Raw genomic sequence first — 17,610 nt, forward strand, 5'->3', positions numbered from 1 at the left:
GGAGGACCAGGATCTGTCCCAAAGCACAGTGGGAATATTCAGCACAGATTCATGTGGGTACACATGAAATGCAGCACAGTAACGTTCCCCTGAATTCATACTAAGATTCTTTGACTTAGACAGCCAGAAAAAGGAAACTGGCAGTTGAGTAACAACAGCCTAGTTAGATGTGACATATGTAAAAATTGGGGAAACACAAAGATACCAAATAAAGAACAACTCCCATGTGAGTCCCAGGCATTTGTCATCCTCTACATCGATAAATATTTTTAATATAGGTTAGGCTTTGCAGACTGAAAAAACAGGCCTGACAGGGACTTCAGGAAGTCATTTTGTCCCTGCTGTGCCCCAAAGCAAGGCCAACATGACTTTTCATGATTTTGCATAACCCGCTCTTAGAGACCTCCAGTGATACAGACTCCTAGGCAACTCCCTACTCCCACACTTTACTATCATAGAGAGCTAGGAAGAGTTACAGTTGTCCTTGTTGCAACTGAAGTGTGTTACTGTGTCTTCTAGTCATGATAGGCATTGCAAACAGTCTTCTTTGTAACAGCATTTTATGTGCTTGCAGCCTGCTTTCACGTCCCCATCCACATCTTAACATTTGCCCACAGGACATGTTTTCCACATCTCCCATCATTCTTGCTACTCTGTTCTGGGTTTTATCCAACTGGCTCACATCTTTCCCGAAGTGTAGAGCCCAAACAAAATAAAATATTCCAGCTGAGGCTTTATAATTTCCTTGTAAAGTTGGAGGCTTACTTCATGCCTCACAGACAACATTCCTATTTATACAATGGAAAATGCTGTCTGTTTCTGTACTAGCACAACACTGCTGGCTCTCACTCAGTTTTAGATCCTCCAGAGCCCCTACATCTTTGCCTGTAAATTGCTCCATTGCCTGTCTTTATCACTTTATTATTTCTGATGAAATCTCCAATCTTAAGTGCATGTTTACAGCACAGCATCCTGCTCTTCCAGCACGTGCCCTCAGCTGCAGGATGGTTGTGAATTCTGAGCCTGTTCTGTGCAGCACACCATGTTCTCAGTCAGCTTCAGTTAAAGTCAAAGTTTAAAGAAGTGCTCTCAATGTCAACATGGAAATACTGACTAGAATGAAGCCTCTGGCAGATCCCTGAAGGATCTCCTTTGGTGCACACTTCCCTTTGACAAGGGACCATTGAGTACCATGCTTTAAGTATGATCTGCCAAACAGTTTTGTACCATCTTACTGTAATATAACTACGGTCCCCTTTCCCTTTAGTTTGCTTTCCCTCTAGCCACCTTCCAAACTGCCTTTGCTGCTTTTAAGACCTGTCTTCCTGTAAATGAGCTGCCTTTCCTGCATGCGGAGTCTCTGTCAGGAAGCTGCATAGGTGTTTAGCCACAATTCTACCATACGAGAGGGCACATACCTTGTCCGACCACTGTTTGTCCATGATGAAAGTGCTACAACTGCTGTGAACCTGTCAAAAAAGCCTGCTCTTGCTAGCACTGACTTTCAGAAAGGCGATGCATCCCCCTGCAGCCCTGGAACAGGGCGAGGGGATGCTCTGTTGTGCTCTTACCCAAGCCAGGGCTCACCCACAGCCCAGAGCTTGCTAACTACTCCCACTCCGCTCTGGGATATGCCTCCCACTGACTGACAGGGCAACTGGTTGGGCAGGCAGGACAGCTGGAGGGCTGCAAGAGAAGGACATGCCACACAGAGGATGTCCAAATGCATTTAAAAGAACAGACAGTGAGCCGAGTGCCTGGAGCTTCCACATATGCTTAGCATACGGCTGAGATAAGCGACTGTCTTCTGCCTCATGCATGAGAGATATATGATGGAAGGGACAACCAAAGGCAACATGCATGATAGCAGTGCCTAAGGGATGTGTTACATGTAGGAACAGAAAGCAAGAGCATGGATTTGTGGGCTTCAGGCTACAGAAGACCTAGCAGAACACTGTTCAACTGAAAACGCAGTGCTATATTTGCTACCTAACATCAGCCCTGAAGGAGAAAACCACAATGCAGCACTCTAGCAATTAGCTGAGTTTAGGGGCCGGCCGAGTCTGGGTACCTCTGGACTCTGGAAAAGGTGGGATCAGAGACAGCTCCTGCAGCAATACACTGTTGGCGGAGGCTCAGCAGCTGCATCCTTGGATGGAAGCAGCTGGACAGGGTCCCCAGGGTGCATACAGCACACGTGCGAGGCAGAGCTCAAAGGAACTGTAAGCAGGGCTCCAGCTGAGGAGAGCTGAGGATGCTCCTGGGTGTTCTGTGTCATGGAGAGGAGCCCTTCATTCCTTCCACTCACTTTCTGGCAACTTTTTTCCCCAGTCACTATCTGTGAAAGAGCACTAGCATTTCCCACTCTGTCCACTGAACAGGTCTGTACTTCTTCTAGTTATTATCAGTATCTCCTCTCAAATTTCTGCATGCCTGAGTAGAAGTAGATAGCCTCTTGCCTTTACTTCAGCTCCCCTGCGTGGCTCAGCCTCAGTGGGTAGGAGAAACACAAAGCAAATAATACAGAAAAGCTTTGATAGGAGGGATATTCTAGGGTATTTAAAATAAGAGAAAAAAACCCACATAAAAAAACACTCTCCACAGCAGCCAGAGAGACCTGCTCTAAGCTAGGAGAATAGCCAGTAATATTTATTCTCTCTGAAACCATTTGCTCTCTCAGCCAGCAGACCTAAGACCACGGTTGAAATATAGAAATTCCTTTTTGGATTCAAAAATTTCAAGGAAGAAAAAAAAGAGTACATAAAGTACAAGCCACTACAGCAAAGCTGAAGTTGTACAGTCCCTTTAGACAATATGGTGCTTCAGCACCTGGAGAAAAAACCCTTGATTTGGCACATTGATTCTGATCCAGGTCCAGATTCTACACCTGGAAACAGAAGGAAACTCCACAGAGCACTACAGAGGAGCCTGGGAGGGAACCTGCCTTTGGCTGATGACAGATAGCAACCACAGAGCCTTTCCAGGACAATTTCATGTTTCTTCCTGTTGAATGGGAAGCTTTGTAGATCCTGATAACAGGAGACATGAGACACACACAGGGACACGCCTCAACCACTCTGAAGTCAGAGTGTCCTTCCGCTTTGTGACTGAAAACTGAAGTCCTTTCCGACAGAAGGCTCCAAATGAAGGACAAGAGAAACTAATTTTTCAGTGTAGCCCAGTGTAACAAAGTCTCTGGAAACCCTTACAGTCCAAGTATGTGTTCCAAAGTTTTGCTGCACATCAGAGGGTCCACTCCTCTGCTGCCAGCTCTACACCTACTCCATGCAGCAGAAGGCCCTGGGAGGACTGAATAGAGAGTGTGCTGGCTGAGGTCCCCCAACGGAAACATCTACCATAACCTTTGGTGAATAGTGCCTTGCTGTTATCCAAGTTGCCTTAAACTCACCTTCCAGTGCAGCTATGTTAATGTACAATTCTAATAAAATACTTTACTCAGACATCTAGTTTCAGCAAAGCGGTTACAGAAGCTTGTGAAAGACAGAAGTGAAAAAAAAAAAGAAAACCACAGTTAAAACACTTAGACTAAAAATAACCAGAAAGTTCTTTCTTATTCTCTTATCGCTCTGAAGTGATACCCTCTCCTGGCAGGGTGCTACACAGAGCTTCCTTCTCCAAGCATACCTTATGTCTTGCTGCATCTATTAAGGAGAACCCTCCATAAGAAAGTCTGTATCACAGTGTACACTCATTGGACAGCTCCGGGAAGCTCCTTTGCTGGGGAAGGCTCCTTCCCAAGCCCTTTGAAGGAGGTTCAGACAGATTTAATCTTGCTCTGAATCTCACAGTACTTATTCCTTGTCCAGGAGATAGTTTGGCCATTTTTCTTCATTAAAATAAAGACTGCTTCACTCCCTTGGAGATGCAAATATTTCTTCCTCGAATAGGTGGGACCTACTCTGTTTGACTCACTGATTAACACTTTGTTGCCTCAGGAATTTCCCTTCCCTCTAGTCACTCACTGGCATGTTTAACTACGTAATATATCTTACACAGGATCTTGTATTTTGAAACAGTCTGTGCATTATCAAGTATACTTGTTGCATCCATCTATATGGAATTAATACATATAGAACACTGCTGGCATTTGGCTGAGACCAGGCACAACACTAGTTGGGTGGGTAATCTCTAACATCTTTGTCTCATAGGCAAATTCAACATCCAGATTCTGCTGGGCTGCACGGACAGATCCCTGAGCTGTTCCTTCCCATGCTATGCCATATTCTAAAAAAGCCTACATTTCACCAGCCCCCTGAAGCTGGACCTCTCTCCAGCAAGAAGTCATCAATATGGTTTGTCAGGATGCGCTGTGTCCTAGCAAGAGAAGAGCTCATGCACTTCCCAGGAGGCACTACTGCCATCAGTACCTGAAGCAGCATTCCCTGACCCCTCACAGGCTCCTGCTGCATGTGTGCGGGATGAGACAAAGCATCATTTCAGACTGCCTCAGCTGTGGAATCAGAAGGGAAAGACCATGGGACAGCAATGTGCACAGAGTCTGCAGCATTTCCTCATGGGTTAGCAGTGTTCCTTCTATTTCAGCTGAGACCAAATGTACATTCTAGCTACGGCTGTTACCCCTACAGTGGTTTTACAGCAAGTCAACGTGCAGTCAGCCAGCCACTTTGTAAGACTCTGTGTGAAAGCTGCTAAACACCCAGACTTCACCACTGTACAAAAAAAAGAGAGAATTTTTGAAGATTCCGCAGGAGGTCTTCAAACACTTCCCGATCATCTCTCTCAGTAAAGAGATGACTGGTCCCTAGGAGATCTGAGCAATGGTCACAACCTTACAAACTAAGAGTTTTGCATCAACTGCTGTTGGTGGATAATGGTGACCAGAAGACCTTTAACTACATGGATCAGACTGCAGGCCAACCAGCTAGCTTCCACTGACCTCTGAGCCACCAAGATTGTGCACTAAACAGTGACATCTCTCTAAAATGCTCCAGCATACTTTCATCATCTGCTGACAGCTACGATAAAGACAGAGCAAACTAGGAGTACATCTACACAAATAAGACCTTGATGGAAAAGAGACCTAGCTCCTGCTGCTGAAACAATGGTGCTACGGAGGCGAAGCAGGAAGGAGGCCCATGAAATCCTGTGACAGAGACGTACGCTGGCACCACGTCCCCATGACAATTGCTGTCAGTGTTTATCTTGATACTCCCAGCAGCAGCTGCAGCAATGACAGGACAAATAAGCAGTTAAGACAAGTCAGCAAGTGCAGTCAGTGAGCCGTCCAGCCTACGAGACTTGTGCTAAATATTACCCACGCCAATGCAGCTCTACCACAGGAAAGATGGGGAGTGCAGTTTTACAGGACATTGTCTTTGACTTACCACATGGCTCAAAGCCAAAGAATAATTCCTGAGTGTCAAGGTGCAATCCCACTGTTAGACAGCAAGCCTCGCACGGCAAACGTGACTATATGGTGACTGCGCGGCTCAGCAGGTCCAACTCTGCAGCACAGTCAAGGAAGAAAGTGCGTATCTGACATGAGACTGGACAATTTGCCTGTGGATCGTCCTGTACTACCAGTTCTTGCAGGGACAAAGGTCAGAGCCAATTAGTCAGATTAAATCAAAACAGTGTCCAGAGAGCAGCTCATGCCAGGGCTGGATGAGGCTTCATCACACACGTCAACAGAAAGTCCTGGAGGTTGCATTCAGCCTCTGCTTTGTCTGAGGCCTAGATGACACCACAGGTGACACTTCTTTGGCACATAATCCACTCTGAGAAAGCACAGGCATTTAGGATGTGAATCTGATAGTTCAATATAGCCCAACTAGAGCAAAAATACTCCCAAGCAATATCATCAAACTGATAAGCCAGCAAAAAGCAGTATCTCCACAGCTAGAAGACTTTCAGGCAGCCGCATATTCTAACCGAGCAGTCTGAGAGAAACTGAGCTTACCAGCAACACCAGCTAAGCCAGAGGAGTGGAGGGGCCAGGCTTCCCCTGTACCTGCTGCAGGAGAATCCTGTTGTCTCACAAAAGGCTACAGCCCTCATGGAAGCTGTGGGAGGCTCAGAAATGCATGATTCTTGAGTCCAGCACAAGAAACAAGAGCAAGCCTAACTTCAAAGCCAGTTAGGCTTAGGACTACTCTGGTGAGGAGCCTCTCATCTAAACAGAACTTGAATAAGTGCTCCTTAAAGCAAGGACCAGAACACAGAAATCCCTAGAGAAAATCGCTTTCCTGATTTCTGACCTGGACATACCAAGCAGGATGTGGCTATTGGCCCTTGTTACATTGTCTGTAACTTTTGTGAGGAAAGTAAAAAGCTGTCTGACATTATGGAGAAACTGAGTCCAGGCCATCAACTTTCCTGGGGTAAGGTTCCTGTGATAAAAGCTTTTACTACATGAAAACCATGCTCTACCTCTTACTGGTTTCATCTGACCTCAACCCAGTGTCTGTGAGTAAGGGTCATCGTGGCTCAGGACTGAATTTAATCACCTCCTCATCCACTTGTGAATTGCACTGGGGACAGGGTATCTAACTCTCACTGATCTCCCCAGCCATAAAGGAGATGCTGCCCATGAGCCAGAGCAGACTATGCTTGAAAATGAAGACAGTGTTTAATAGTGATGTGCCTTCTGGAAGGTCCTATGACACATCAGCACATAAAACTCAGGTAAATAATGACTTGGCCAAGTTCTCAGCCAAAGGCTTCTGAAATAAAACACATCAGTCCCTGAATGGACTGTGAGGTGCGTTGTGACTTCCCATAGCTCTCCTCGCACTAGCAGTGAGTCAGAAAGAGGAATGCCAGTGGTCATTCCTGATGGCTTCGACTCCATTGTGAACAATGTGAACTCCTGCTGTCCTTTCTTCCCTTGTCATTCTGTCATTCCTTCTGCTAAAGAAATCTGGTTTTGCTGGTCACAAGTCCCTGTTTTGCAATGCTGTTGTGAGCTCATGATGAGAAAAGCAGGTAGACACAGAGTCTTAGGTAAGCCGGAGGTGGTACAAGTTTGACAGGTCTTGAGCAGCTGATAAGATCATGAGTTAAGTCTGCTTCTCTACTAGCACGACACTGAATAAAACACAGAAATACAGACTGAAAATTCTGTCTTTGATGTTGCACTACCAGTGTTTTTCTTCCCTTGTCTCCATGGGTAAGCTGACTCTGATTTGAGCAACTTTTCAATTAACTATTTCTGTTTTCCCCTAAAGGTGCTTTCTATCAAACTACTTTACATATACGTACATATATAGACATAAATATCTCCAGCTAAAGGGAAAGGAAATAAGGAATGTGCTAAAAATGATATCCTTAAGAGTGTTTTATATTCTGAAACATTTATGGCAGAGGTGTTTCTACTTTCTCTGTTTTCTGTAAAAGCTTTACATGTCTTCTAACGGTCAGAATTAAGATGACAGAGGATCAGAAGACTAAATATTATAATTATTTTCTTTCATGTGGTGGAAGGGTCATATTAATTCCTTTGACTCTGGGTCTACTTTGTCATCAAAATCAACTTGAGAGACAATTCCCTGCAACAGATCTGTACTGCTAGGGTGACACATTTTCTGGAGCCCCCACCCCCACTTACCATTCGTGAAGGTGTTCACGTAGTACCTTCGGCCCTGGGGAGACATATAGCTCTGCCAGCCGGGGGGAAGATGGCCATTCAAGGTATCTTCTCCTGCCTGAGGAGCTGCCTTTCTGGGTTTCTGCTGAGAAAAGAAAAAAACCCCAATCTATTAAGTCAATATCTAGATAATGTAAAGACACACATCTGGAAAGGGACTATGTGGTTTAGCATTCTAGAGATTGCAATACACCCAAAGACTTTCAGTCCATTTCTCCCCTCATCTGTTCTAGCTTCAACCAGAACATGAAGAAACCTTCTTTTGGAGCACTGGGTACATAGAACATCCTTTGGGAGAGAAATGAAACCCCTCTGTATTTGACGTCTCATGAGTACCTGGACCTGTCCAAGAAAATTACTTTCGTTAAGCAGTAAAATGAAAAGCATAGTATAATCAAGTGTCTGAGAAAGGAAGACATGCATCTAGCACTCTTTGATTTCCATGTGGATATGCTGGTGGGTCAAAGCACTGGTCAAAGAGGTGCTTCCCCAACTTAATTTACAGGGGCACCATCACCTTCAGACGTTTTCAAGAAGAAACACTGCAGAGCCAGGTTGCCTACAGGAGTAGCGTGCTGAAGTAAATTTATCAGTATGCTGATTATATACTAAGAATGCATGTAATTAACAATGCATACATTACTGATCTAGACGTAATCTGGATTCACATCATCCAGATACAGAATCATTAGGATCCAGATTCCTAGGAGTGGTCCGGCTCATTAGCAAGCGCAGGAGACGAGCATCATGCTGTCACCTCTCTCCAGGTGCACACAGAACTGCTCTCAGGGTTCAAGTGCCACCTGCACTGCACAGCTCTTCACCACCCCAATTGCAAGCCTCAGTGCAGGTTCAGGGTGCAAGCAAAAGAGATGAAGCTGAAGTGCTAGTAACTGTCCACACTACATTGCATCACCTGGACTATTTCCCTCTTCCAAGTAGCTCTGCTGGTTCCTTGGTAGCTTGGGATTTGCAGCAGCTGCTTGATGTGAGACTGGCAAAGAGGGCTTCATCCCAAAGGAGGCATGAACTTCGTCTGGTCCCTTCAACAGGGAACACTGAGTAAGGCAAAGGTAGAGACACAAGGTGTGTGGCCAAAGATTGCCTGTTGCATCCCTACCGGGCTGTGGCCATGAACCCAACAGCTTCCTCCTGGCTCCCATCTAGAGAGCTCCACTTTGTCTTCCCACATTCCCTAAGGCAAACCAGGCATGCAGTGTATTAATTTTTTTGTTTGTTTGTTTGCATTGCCTTCAAAGGAAGACATACAAAAGAACAAGGAAAAATGTGTGAAATGGAATTATTTATCCCTTGGAAGTTGATGTCTATCCAGGAAATGCATTCCCACACAGCGGGGGACAGGTCTGAAGTGACTGTATTGAATTCAGAAGTAGCCATGTCCAGGGCCCAGGCAGAGTTTCAGCATCTGGCTGCGTATAATGTTCAAACACTGACAGACATATGAACAGAACTGTCAGAAAGAAACCGTGATGTGTCTTTCTCCTACGCATTCAGTCTCTGAGTAAAATTCCAACTCTGTGCCAACCCAGAATAAAATGGACATTTAATGATTTGGAAGCCAAAAGTCTATCTTATATTTCTTTTCAGTTTCAGAAAACTCTGATTACAGTGGATTTCAAGAGGCACTGAACTCGAGAATGATCTTGTGTTTGTGCCTCACCAAGTGCACTTGCACAGACAGGTCACAGGCTGCAAGGCAGCCATACGGACCCAAGGCCAGTGTGAGCTGAATACCGTCGCATCGCTGCAGCACAAATGGAGCCTGTGCTGGTTCAGCTTTTAGCTCCTCTCCTTGAGCAGAGGTACAGCCTGGGAGACTCAGCTGGCCCAACATGAATTGAACAAAATAGCTCGGGAGGTACGAAGGGACTCTGCAGGGTGTATGACTCAAATCTCATGCTCTGCATGCCTATGGCTAGCAGGGTAGTATGCAGAATTAATCAGTAGGATCTCTGCCATCTATTCCTATCCCCTGTGTTTTGGCTTTATAAGGTTTAATCAAATCAATTTACAGTTCCACTCACCCTGCTGTACATGTGAGAAAGTAGAAGCTTTCACAGTTTATGTTGTTATTTTATTTTTTTCTTTGCTGATGTCAGTTTAGGATGCAAGTGAAAACTTCTCTTATACATTAGCATGCCCAAAGGCACATGTCTCATTATTGTTAGTGTTATACCATTGCCTAAAAATGCACTAAATTAAATTCTTGTCTTAGTGAAACTAGCACAACCATGCCTGTTCTGTGATCACAGGGGCAGGACCCCTCCATACGCGCCACCGAAACAACTCTCTGTTTCATATAGCTTCCCTTGAAAGCTCTGAATCTTACCAACGAAAACATTAAACCTCATGAATATTACAGAAAAATTAAGCTACCCCAGTTTTACCTCTGGGTCATCTGAGTTCTCCTGCAACATGATATGAACATTTACAGAAGTGCCTTGTTTCACTGTGCGATGCCACTTCTAACATGGCTCCAACAACCACATACATTTTTCCAATTCTTTACAGCCATGTACTGGCATCACCAGCCTTGCTCACGCAGCCCTGACACCTGCACTATGGCCCCAATATCCAGCATCAACCTTTTGTTTGATTTTACTCTCAGTCAAGACTGAAGATAACTCACTGCAGGCTTCCCAGGCATGACGTCCCTGGAAGCATCACAGTGCTTGTGCAGGTGATGCAGACCAGTGGACGGGTGTATGGCCCTGACACATGCTTTTGTCACGTGGACCTTACAAACAAAAGCTGCTTCGTGCAAGCTTCCTTTTAGTCCTGTTCAGTTCCTGTGATCTGCCATGCAGGGGAGCTTCTCCATCTCACATCTCTCTCTGACACCCCTCTCTACAGTTTCACCTAAAACACTGGGAAGAAAAAAGGACCCTTGGAAAGAGTATGTTTAACCAGTGCAGTCACCCCAGTAACCGCAACAATAGCTAAGAAGGTAGCTGGTTGATTTCTGTCTTCAGGACTACCTCCTGTGAGGTTGTCCTTGCACCCTACCCATACACACTCCTTGACCCATACACAGGAAGGTCTGGTGAGAAAGCCAGGGCTGAAAGGCATTCATAGGTTTAGGATCAAGCAACATATGCAGAGAAAATCAGATGAGAAAGGAAAGCATCATAGCCCCAAGCTATTTTCTGAACAACAAAACCCATCTCTCTCCCAGCATATTCCAAGGGACAGTCCACAGCGCTGGGACAAATCCTGGGACAGCTCCTGAACTCTCTCCACCACAGGCACAGGGTTAATGGCCCCCCATTATCATCTGCAAAAGCACATTGAAGAAAAAAGAAATTCTGCAGTGTAGGAGTACACCAGCTCATGAAGAATTTGGCAGCAGGTTGGGTCCCTTAGATTCACTGCACAGATCTCTGGCCTTGAAGACAACAAAGTTGCACCAGACTATCTCTGCTGTGCATGATCACACTATAAAGAGGAATTTGGGATAATCCAAGCCTGGGTTCTGTTTCAGAATCTAGAAGGTACAGAATTTCACACATTTTTACTGCACACTCGCTATTTCTGTCATTAACACCTTCTTTCCCTTCTGGAACTGAAGTCCTATCCATTCCTGCTACCCCTCTTTCTTAATATGGTCCTCTCGTAATCCTGTGTACCAAGTAGGTAAAGACTAGGCTCAGCTCACTTTAGGGGCCCATGGTATTGCTTCATTTCACACAGTCAGCACCAGCACCCTGCAAAGACAGTTACTGCTGGTTTGCTTAAGGGAAGCTCTGCAATTGCCCCAACGTCCTTTGAGTCACATTTTCAGTGTTGCTTCAGGTCTCCCTGACGGACTGCAGGAAAAGCAGAGGCCTTTTACAGATAGGTGCCATGGGTGTGCTCTTTAAGGCTGTGCCAAGAGATGGATGTAGACAGTATACAGTGGACACCAGCAGAAGTTGCATGGAAATAGTACAAAGACCAAAGTTAAGTCGATGTTTTAGCTATAGTCCCTGCCAAAATGCATATCACTTAAACAAAAGCACACAAGCATTATGTTTTGCAGTTACTAATTCTGTTTTTGAGTTACTAATATTTCTACCTTTGATTCTGATTTTGCCAATAAAGAGGAGTTGCGAGCACAATAGTCCCTATGAACAAAGGTTAAGAGGACTGAATATAAGGAAAACCCCAGCGCTGCCAAATGCAGAAGCTCTTGTAAACAATGGGGCAATGGTTTACTTGGATGTGCGTGGGGTATGGATGTTTGGATCTCTTCCTTTTGTTTTAGAGAGGAATGTGATCCTAAACAGCAGCTCACTATTGGGCAGGACTTTATCCCTCCGTGGGGACTGCAGAGGAAGATCCTCTGGATACTGGGACCCCTTCTGTGTTAGAGCCCCTAACTAGTCCCAGTGCAATCCCCTCCCACACACACTTTGAACTCCCACTCCTATAGCAGCTCTGCTCCGAACTGATATTCTACAGGGGAAAGAGGAACTGAAAAAGGCGTAGGGAAGGAATCGACGAAATGAAACTTGGCTTCATCGTCTGCTCCTCACCGCCCTACTCTCATTGAAGCAAATATACCAGGAGGCTCTGGGATAGATGGTGTGGGGCAGTAGCATATGGGGCTGGGCTCTTTAATGCATCACAGATTAAGTACCTCATAGTTTTGGCACACTAAGCAGTGCATCCTTTCAGAAATGAGAGTACCATGGAGGCCATGCTGGCAGCACATCATCCCTTCTCTGACAAAACAGGAGATCTGAGTAACAGAAGAGACTTTCTCACCCTGTTTTTCTCAGCAGACACAACCCTGTCCTAGCGAGACCCTCTGCAGTCCCTTCTTCTGACATGAGCACAGTTGAACTGAGACCATGTTTGCACACCCATATGGGAGAAGTTCAGACTAACCTGGCATATAATGATGGGCAATCCTGCTGCTGAGACAAGGCAAAGACAGGAGCCAGTAGGCAGCACGGAGGTGGGAAGCAACTGGCAGATGCTCTTCAAGAGCCTGGCACCAGCGCTGGCACAGCCCTGCCAGGCAGGCTCCAAACCTTGCCGCAAACCCAGCTCTTACTGGGACACCCCCTGTGCCCAGCCACATGTCACAGGAACAGTGAGGCACTTCTTGCACAACTCTTCCTTAGACATCTCAGCAAGACTGTGCTATTACTTCGATCTCTTGTACCTATTTTTAGGAGAAGTATTGCCAGGATAGTTTATGAGAACAGTAAATCACAACAGAGGGCAGTCTACATGGAGAGGAGGTTTTGATATCAGCAGAGCGTGTTACGAACCAGCAAAAGCAGAACAGCAGACAGTGACTGGAAGCTGAAACTAGACAGGCTCAGATTGAAAAGAATCTGCCAATCATAAGTATCGACTGGAACGGCTTACCAGGGGGCTGTGCCCTTCTTGTAGTTCCTCCATCGAGATTAAGTGCCACTTTCTAGAAGATCTGCTCTATTCCAATCAGAGAAAAAGATGGGACCCTGAGGCCCCTGCAGAAGCTCGGGCTGGGTGGGCTAGCAATCCCTTCTGCCTTCCAAATCTTGCAACTCCAGCAGTGCCTTTGAGCTGAAACACTTACGCCACTCCCCTCACTGTCACTTCTGGGAGTGTTACCAGCTGCTGTGGTGGTTGTGGACAGGCAGATCTGGACCTGAAAAGGATGTCTGCAGCACACCGTTGAGGAAACAGGAAACCTGAACAATGTGAGCCGAGCAGAGTACGTGTGACCCCAGTGAAATCCTCCTGCATCGGTATTTGCTGCCTGGAGAAGGGACCAAAGTATCTCTCAAAATATTCAAAACCAAGAACACAAGCACTTCCCTCCTACAAGGCTTCTTAGGATCAGAAGTCCGTATAGTAGGGGTACATGCAGCGGTAGACAAGAGCCAGCCACCCAGCAGGCCCCATTCTCCACGACAAGTGATGGTTTTCATCTGCTGTCTGCAGAAACACAGGGACAAGAGTCTCCTGATATATGCACAGCAGAAATGAACCAGAAATGAGCAGCAAATGCAAAAAGTATTTCAATTCAGGGAGGGCACTGGACCTGTTCAGCACCAAACCATGTGAGAGAGCTTGCAAAGGTAAGCACATGAAATAAGAGCAGATCTATGGTGTTAACCCACCTAGTCCAGGACACCAGTGCTGACAAGAGGCAGAAGGATGTGCTTTTTAAGGCAGAGCACGTGAACCTGACCATTACCTGTGGCCCATTCTCCCCGCATCCACAGGCATTGGGTTAGGGATGTCAGGGAGAGGAGGACAACCAGTGCGGGCAGGACAACCACCCCACAGCATCACTGCCTACCCAGATGTGACAGTCTTGGGGACAAGATTTCACCTGTGTGCTGTTAAGCACAAATTGTCTAGAAGTGCGTCTGAAGAAAATGACCATGGGTCAGACATCCTGGATGCTCCATGCAAAAAACAGCATCAGCTATGGCCTGCACACTGGAGGCCTGGCACTCGCTGTCTAGCTGAGCCAGCTCAGAGCAGGGCAGCACACCCGGCGGGGAGGCAGGGGGGTGCCTCTCCCACTCCAGCTCCTCTGACTTTCTGACTATTTTGTTTTCCTTTTCTTTCCTGCTCTTTTTGATCAAGTTAGCAGCAGCCCAACTCATCCTGTTCCAGACCACCTGGCAATGTGGTCCCATCCCAGTGGTGGAAAATAAGAGAGCCAAAAGCGGTTGTATGCAGCAAAGTGAGGCAACAGGGAGTGAAGGGCCTGCACACATCAGTCCATCCCATGCTGACTGAGCCCCGAGACAAGTTCAGCCTTGCTCAACAGAGGAAAATCACTTCCCATTTTCAAACTGCAGGAAATCCCCATTCCCCTTCAAAGGGGGATCCTAGGGAGGAAACATCTGTGCACTTAAAAGCCTGAGCTCCCTGAAGATGTGCTAGATCGCACCGCTCTCCAGCCGAGTGCAGCCCAGTGGGTCTCCTGAACACACAGCCCAAGGTAAAGCAAAACAATTGAAAAACCCCAAATGCAGGCCCTGAGCAACCTGATCTAACTCTGAACAGGAGGTTGTACCAGAGATGTCCAAAAGTCCCTCCCAATTTAAATTCTTTTACGGTTTTATGTTCCTATTTCAACAGAGCATCCAGCCTTGGAGAAAATTATGAGGATGCCTCTAGCTGGGGGAAAGGTTTGAATTAAATGCAGTGTCAGTACACTTACCCACTGTTGCCACTTGCTCAGTCACAGTGCACATTTGCTGAGATCAAACAGCACAAAGAAAGGCTACAGAGTCCAGCTAAGCAGCTCCCCTGCAGTGTCCTGCCCAGTGCTGGAGGATCACTGGGGACTGAAAGCTCAACAAAGCGTGCAGGGGAAACTCCCTGTCAGAAGCAATGCAAGGACACAGCAGGGGAAAACTGCCACAACATGCACCTGCAGCAGAACAACCCGCTGTCCTGCGGGGAGAAGCTTGCCCTGTGCTGACATTACTGAGCTTATGTTTCAGTCGAACTGCAGTTCTCATAAATACCTAACTTGGCAAAGGTGTGTGTCAGCCCAAGGGTATGAAGCAGAAATATGGCAGACACGCTGCAGTCAAAGAAGCAGGGTCTCTGAATGCAAACAGGATCTGCTGGTGAGGGAAGTCCACAGAAGACCCTTGGCAGCAGAGATGTCTACACCAACACTAATGTCCATCCCAAGTTTGGCATGAAGATCCCAGCACTGAGAAGTGCCCCGCAGACCCTCCCCAGCCTGGGCATGGGCATGCCCATACTAACGTGTGCCCTGGCAAAGGGGGATGCCCGGGGCGGCTCTGAACCCCCCGGCACCACCCGCAGTCTCTCTCTTTCTGGTACTTTGAGTCACTCTGTATTTTGTTCATTTTTATGCAATCCTTCTTGCTCAACATTTGGTTTCCATGGAGTCACATACACTGTGTGAAACAGATTTATATTTAGAAAGTGAAGCGGGTCATATGACCTGTCCCGGTTGTCACGGCAACCAGCACAGCTCCCGTTTGGCTGTCTCTGGTAGCACATGGCTGCTGGGGACAGGTCGTCCTCCCTGGGTGGCCCTGTGGGCATCGCTGCCCCTCCAGCCCTCCCAGCCGGGCCGGGGGCATTCCTCTTCTCTGGGCACCGTGCCTGTCTCAGGCCACCTTCTGTAACACAGCCCTCTTCCTCGCAGAGGAACAGTCCCTTTGCCTGTGCTGAGTGTTAGGGTGTCTCGGAGCGCTGCTCGCGCTGCCAGGCTGCAGCCATGGGCTGAGCTATGCCCAGCACATACCCCACACGCCAGCCTGGCAGGACAGCTCTCATTTTTCCCAGTCTTAAAAATCTCCCTGCCCTAATAAGTCTCCTCTGTGCCATGCCAAAGTCTTCTTTGCTTCTTCTTCCTCCTAAACAACTTCAGCATCTCTGTGCAGCTGCTCTTTTCTTGGATGCCACCTCTGCCACCTTCCTGCCTACCCACCATAGCTGTGACCAGGAGGAGGACCAGGTGTCCCTCGTGCATGGGTCTCTGCTCTGGGCCCAACTCTCCTGTAGCTCCACATCCCTGTCTTTCCCATTTGGCTCTGGAATGCAGGGTGCATGCTTCCCACCCAGCTCTACCTTCCCCGCTGAGGGTCTGCTCCCCTAGCAAGATCCACAGCTGCCAAAATCCTCCCTCCTCTCCCACCCAGGTCCCTGGCTGCAGTGCAGGCATGTGCCCAGGACTTTGTGTTAACACACATGAACAGCACTGTGCTTGCAGAGAATCAGCCTTCTGGGACTGGTATACTTTCCTTTGCCTGTACCTTAGACTGGGGAAAACCAAACTGTTTCTGAAGGATACATGACCCAGGGAGACAAGCTGGGTGATGTTTTCTAGCTCAGTGCTGTGTGAGAGACCAAAATGGGTGGGAAGAGAAATGCTCTGATATGTGAATCCCACCTAGACCCCTTCAGAACAGGAGCTGTTGAGCCAGAGGCGAAATGTCTGAGTAACTCCCGTGCAGCTCAGTCCTCTCCCTTCGTTCTCAACGTGTGCCTGGTGAACGAAGCCACATCAGGGGCCAGACTGGGAAAAGCCACAGCACTGAGCTGCAGCTGAGCCTGTCCACGGTGGCGCGTCTCATGGGACCCACGGCACCAGGTCTGGTCTAGATCCTGCTGCAGACAGTGCTCACTCCCTGACAAAGCAGCAGTTCAGGGAGGAGTTTGGAAATGGCTACAGACTTTTTGTGGCTGAGGAGAGGAAAGCTAGGCAGGTGTAAGAAGTAGGAAAGGCAAGAAAAAAGGGGGGGACATTCAATGTGGGGAAAGAGCATGGGAGTGGGGCCCTGATTTGGGAAGGGTGGTTAGCAAGAAAGAGAATAAAAAGCCTGTGCTGGCTCCCGATTTGAGGAGTAGTAGCTGTGGCAGGAGGGTGAGCACAGCTTGCAGACAAGGACAGCCCGGCTGCTGGCGTTCTCGCCTCTTGCTCTGCCGGAGCTCCCAGCATGCTCCCAAGAGAGTTCATTGCTTTCCTGTGCTCCCTTCTCAGTGCACTCACAGCGCGTGTGAGTGCTACCCTGTGACAGTATTTAGCACTATCTGACAAGGGCATAGAGTCCTGGCCCTGAATTAGCAACCAAGAAAGCAGGAACCAAGTATTACCCTCACAGCAGGTGCGGAAGACCCTGAACAGCCAAATGGGAGAGGTGTCTGCTCTGAGCAAGAAAGCCTGTCCAGAACATGGTGACCATGGCTACACGCACATGTGTATCCCTGCAAGTACAATGCATGTATACCCACAGGGAGCTCAAGAATCACCCCCTAGGAAAACACATGGTTGTTCTACCTTTCTGTGCTAATAGACAAAAAATCATTGACAAATCTGTCCCATTCCCTTTGAGCACTCCCTCCTGACTAGTGTTATCCAGCCAACCTATGCCTGGAAAGGTGATGGCCAGAGTAAGACCGGATGGGAAAGAAGCTGCGGGTGGTCACATCGGGCAGCAGCAAGGAGCTGGCACTGCTAGGTGGAGTTTCTCCAGCGTGGC

The 17,610-nt window shown here is 47.4% G+C and overlaps 1 protein-coding gene across 3 annotated transcripts in view; it reads right to left on the reverse strand.

Moving 5' to 3' along the window:
* GAS7 (growth arrest specific 7) overlaps positions 1–17,610 on the reverse strand; it is a 106,219-nt gene that overhangs the window by 59,411 nt on the left and 29,198 nt on the right. For 2 of the 3 annotated variants that reach the window (XM_075441127.1, XM_075441128.1), the window contains exon 2: positions 7,589–7,709. In XM_075441127.1, coding sequence (XP_075297242.1) covers positions 7,589–7,709 — 121 coding nt within the window. Of the gene's footprint in view, positions 1–7,588; positions 7,713–17,610 lie in introns of all 3 variants that reach the window. The other variant, XM_075441125.1, reaches the window with a different exon arrangement.

Source organism: Opisthocomus hoazin, chromosome 21, assembly GCF_030867145.1.
Source record: "Opisthocomus hoazin isolate bOpiHoa1 chromosome 21, bOpiHoa1.hap1, whole genome shotgun sequence".
NCBI lineage: Eukaryota > Metazoa > Chordata > Aves > Opisthocomiformes > Opisthocomidae > Opisthocomus > Opisthocomus hoazin.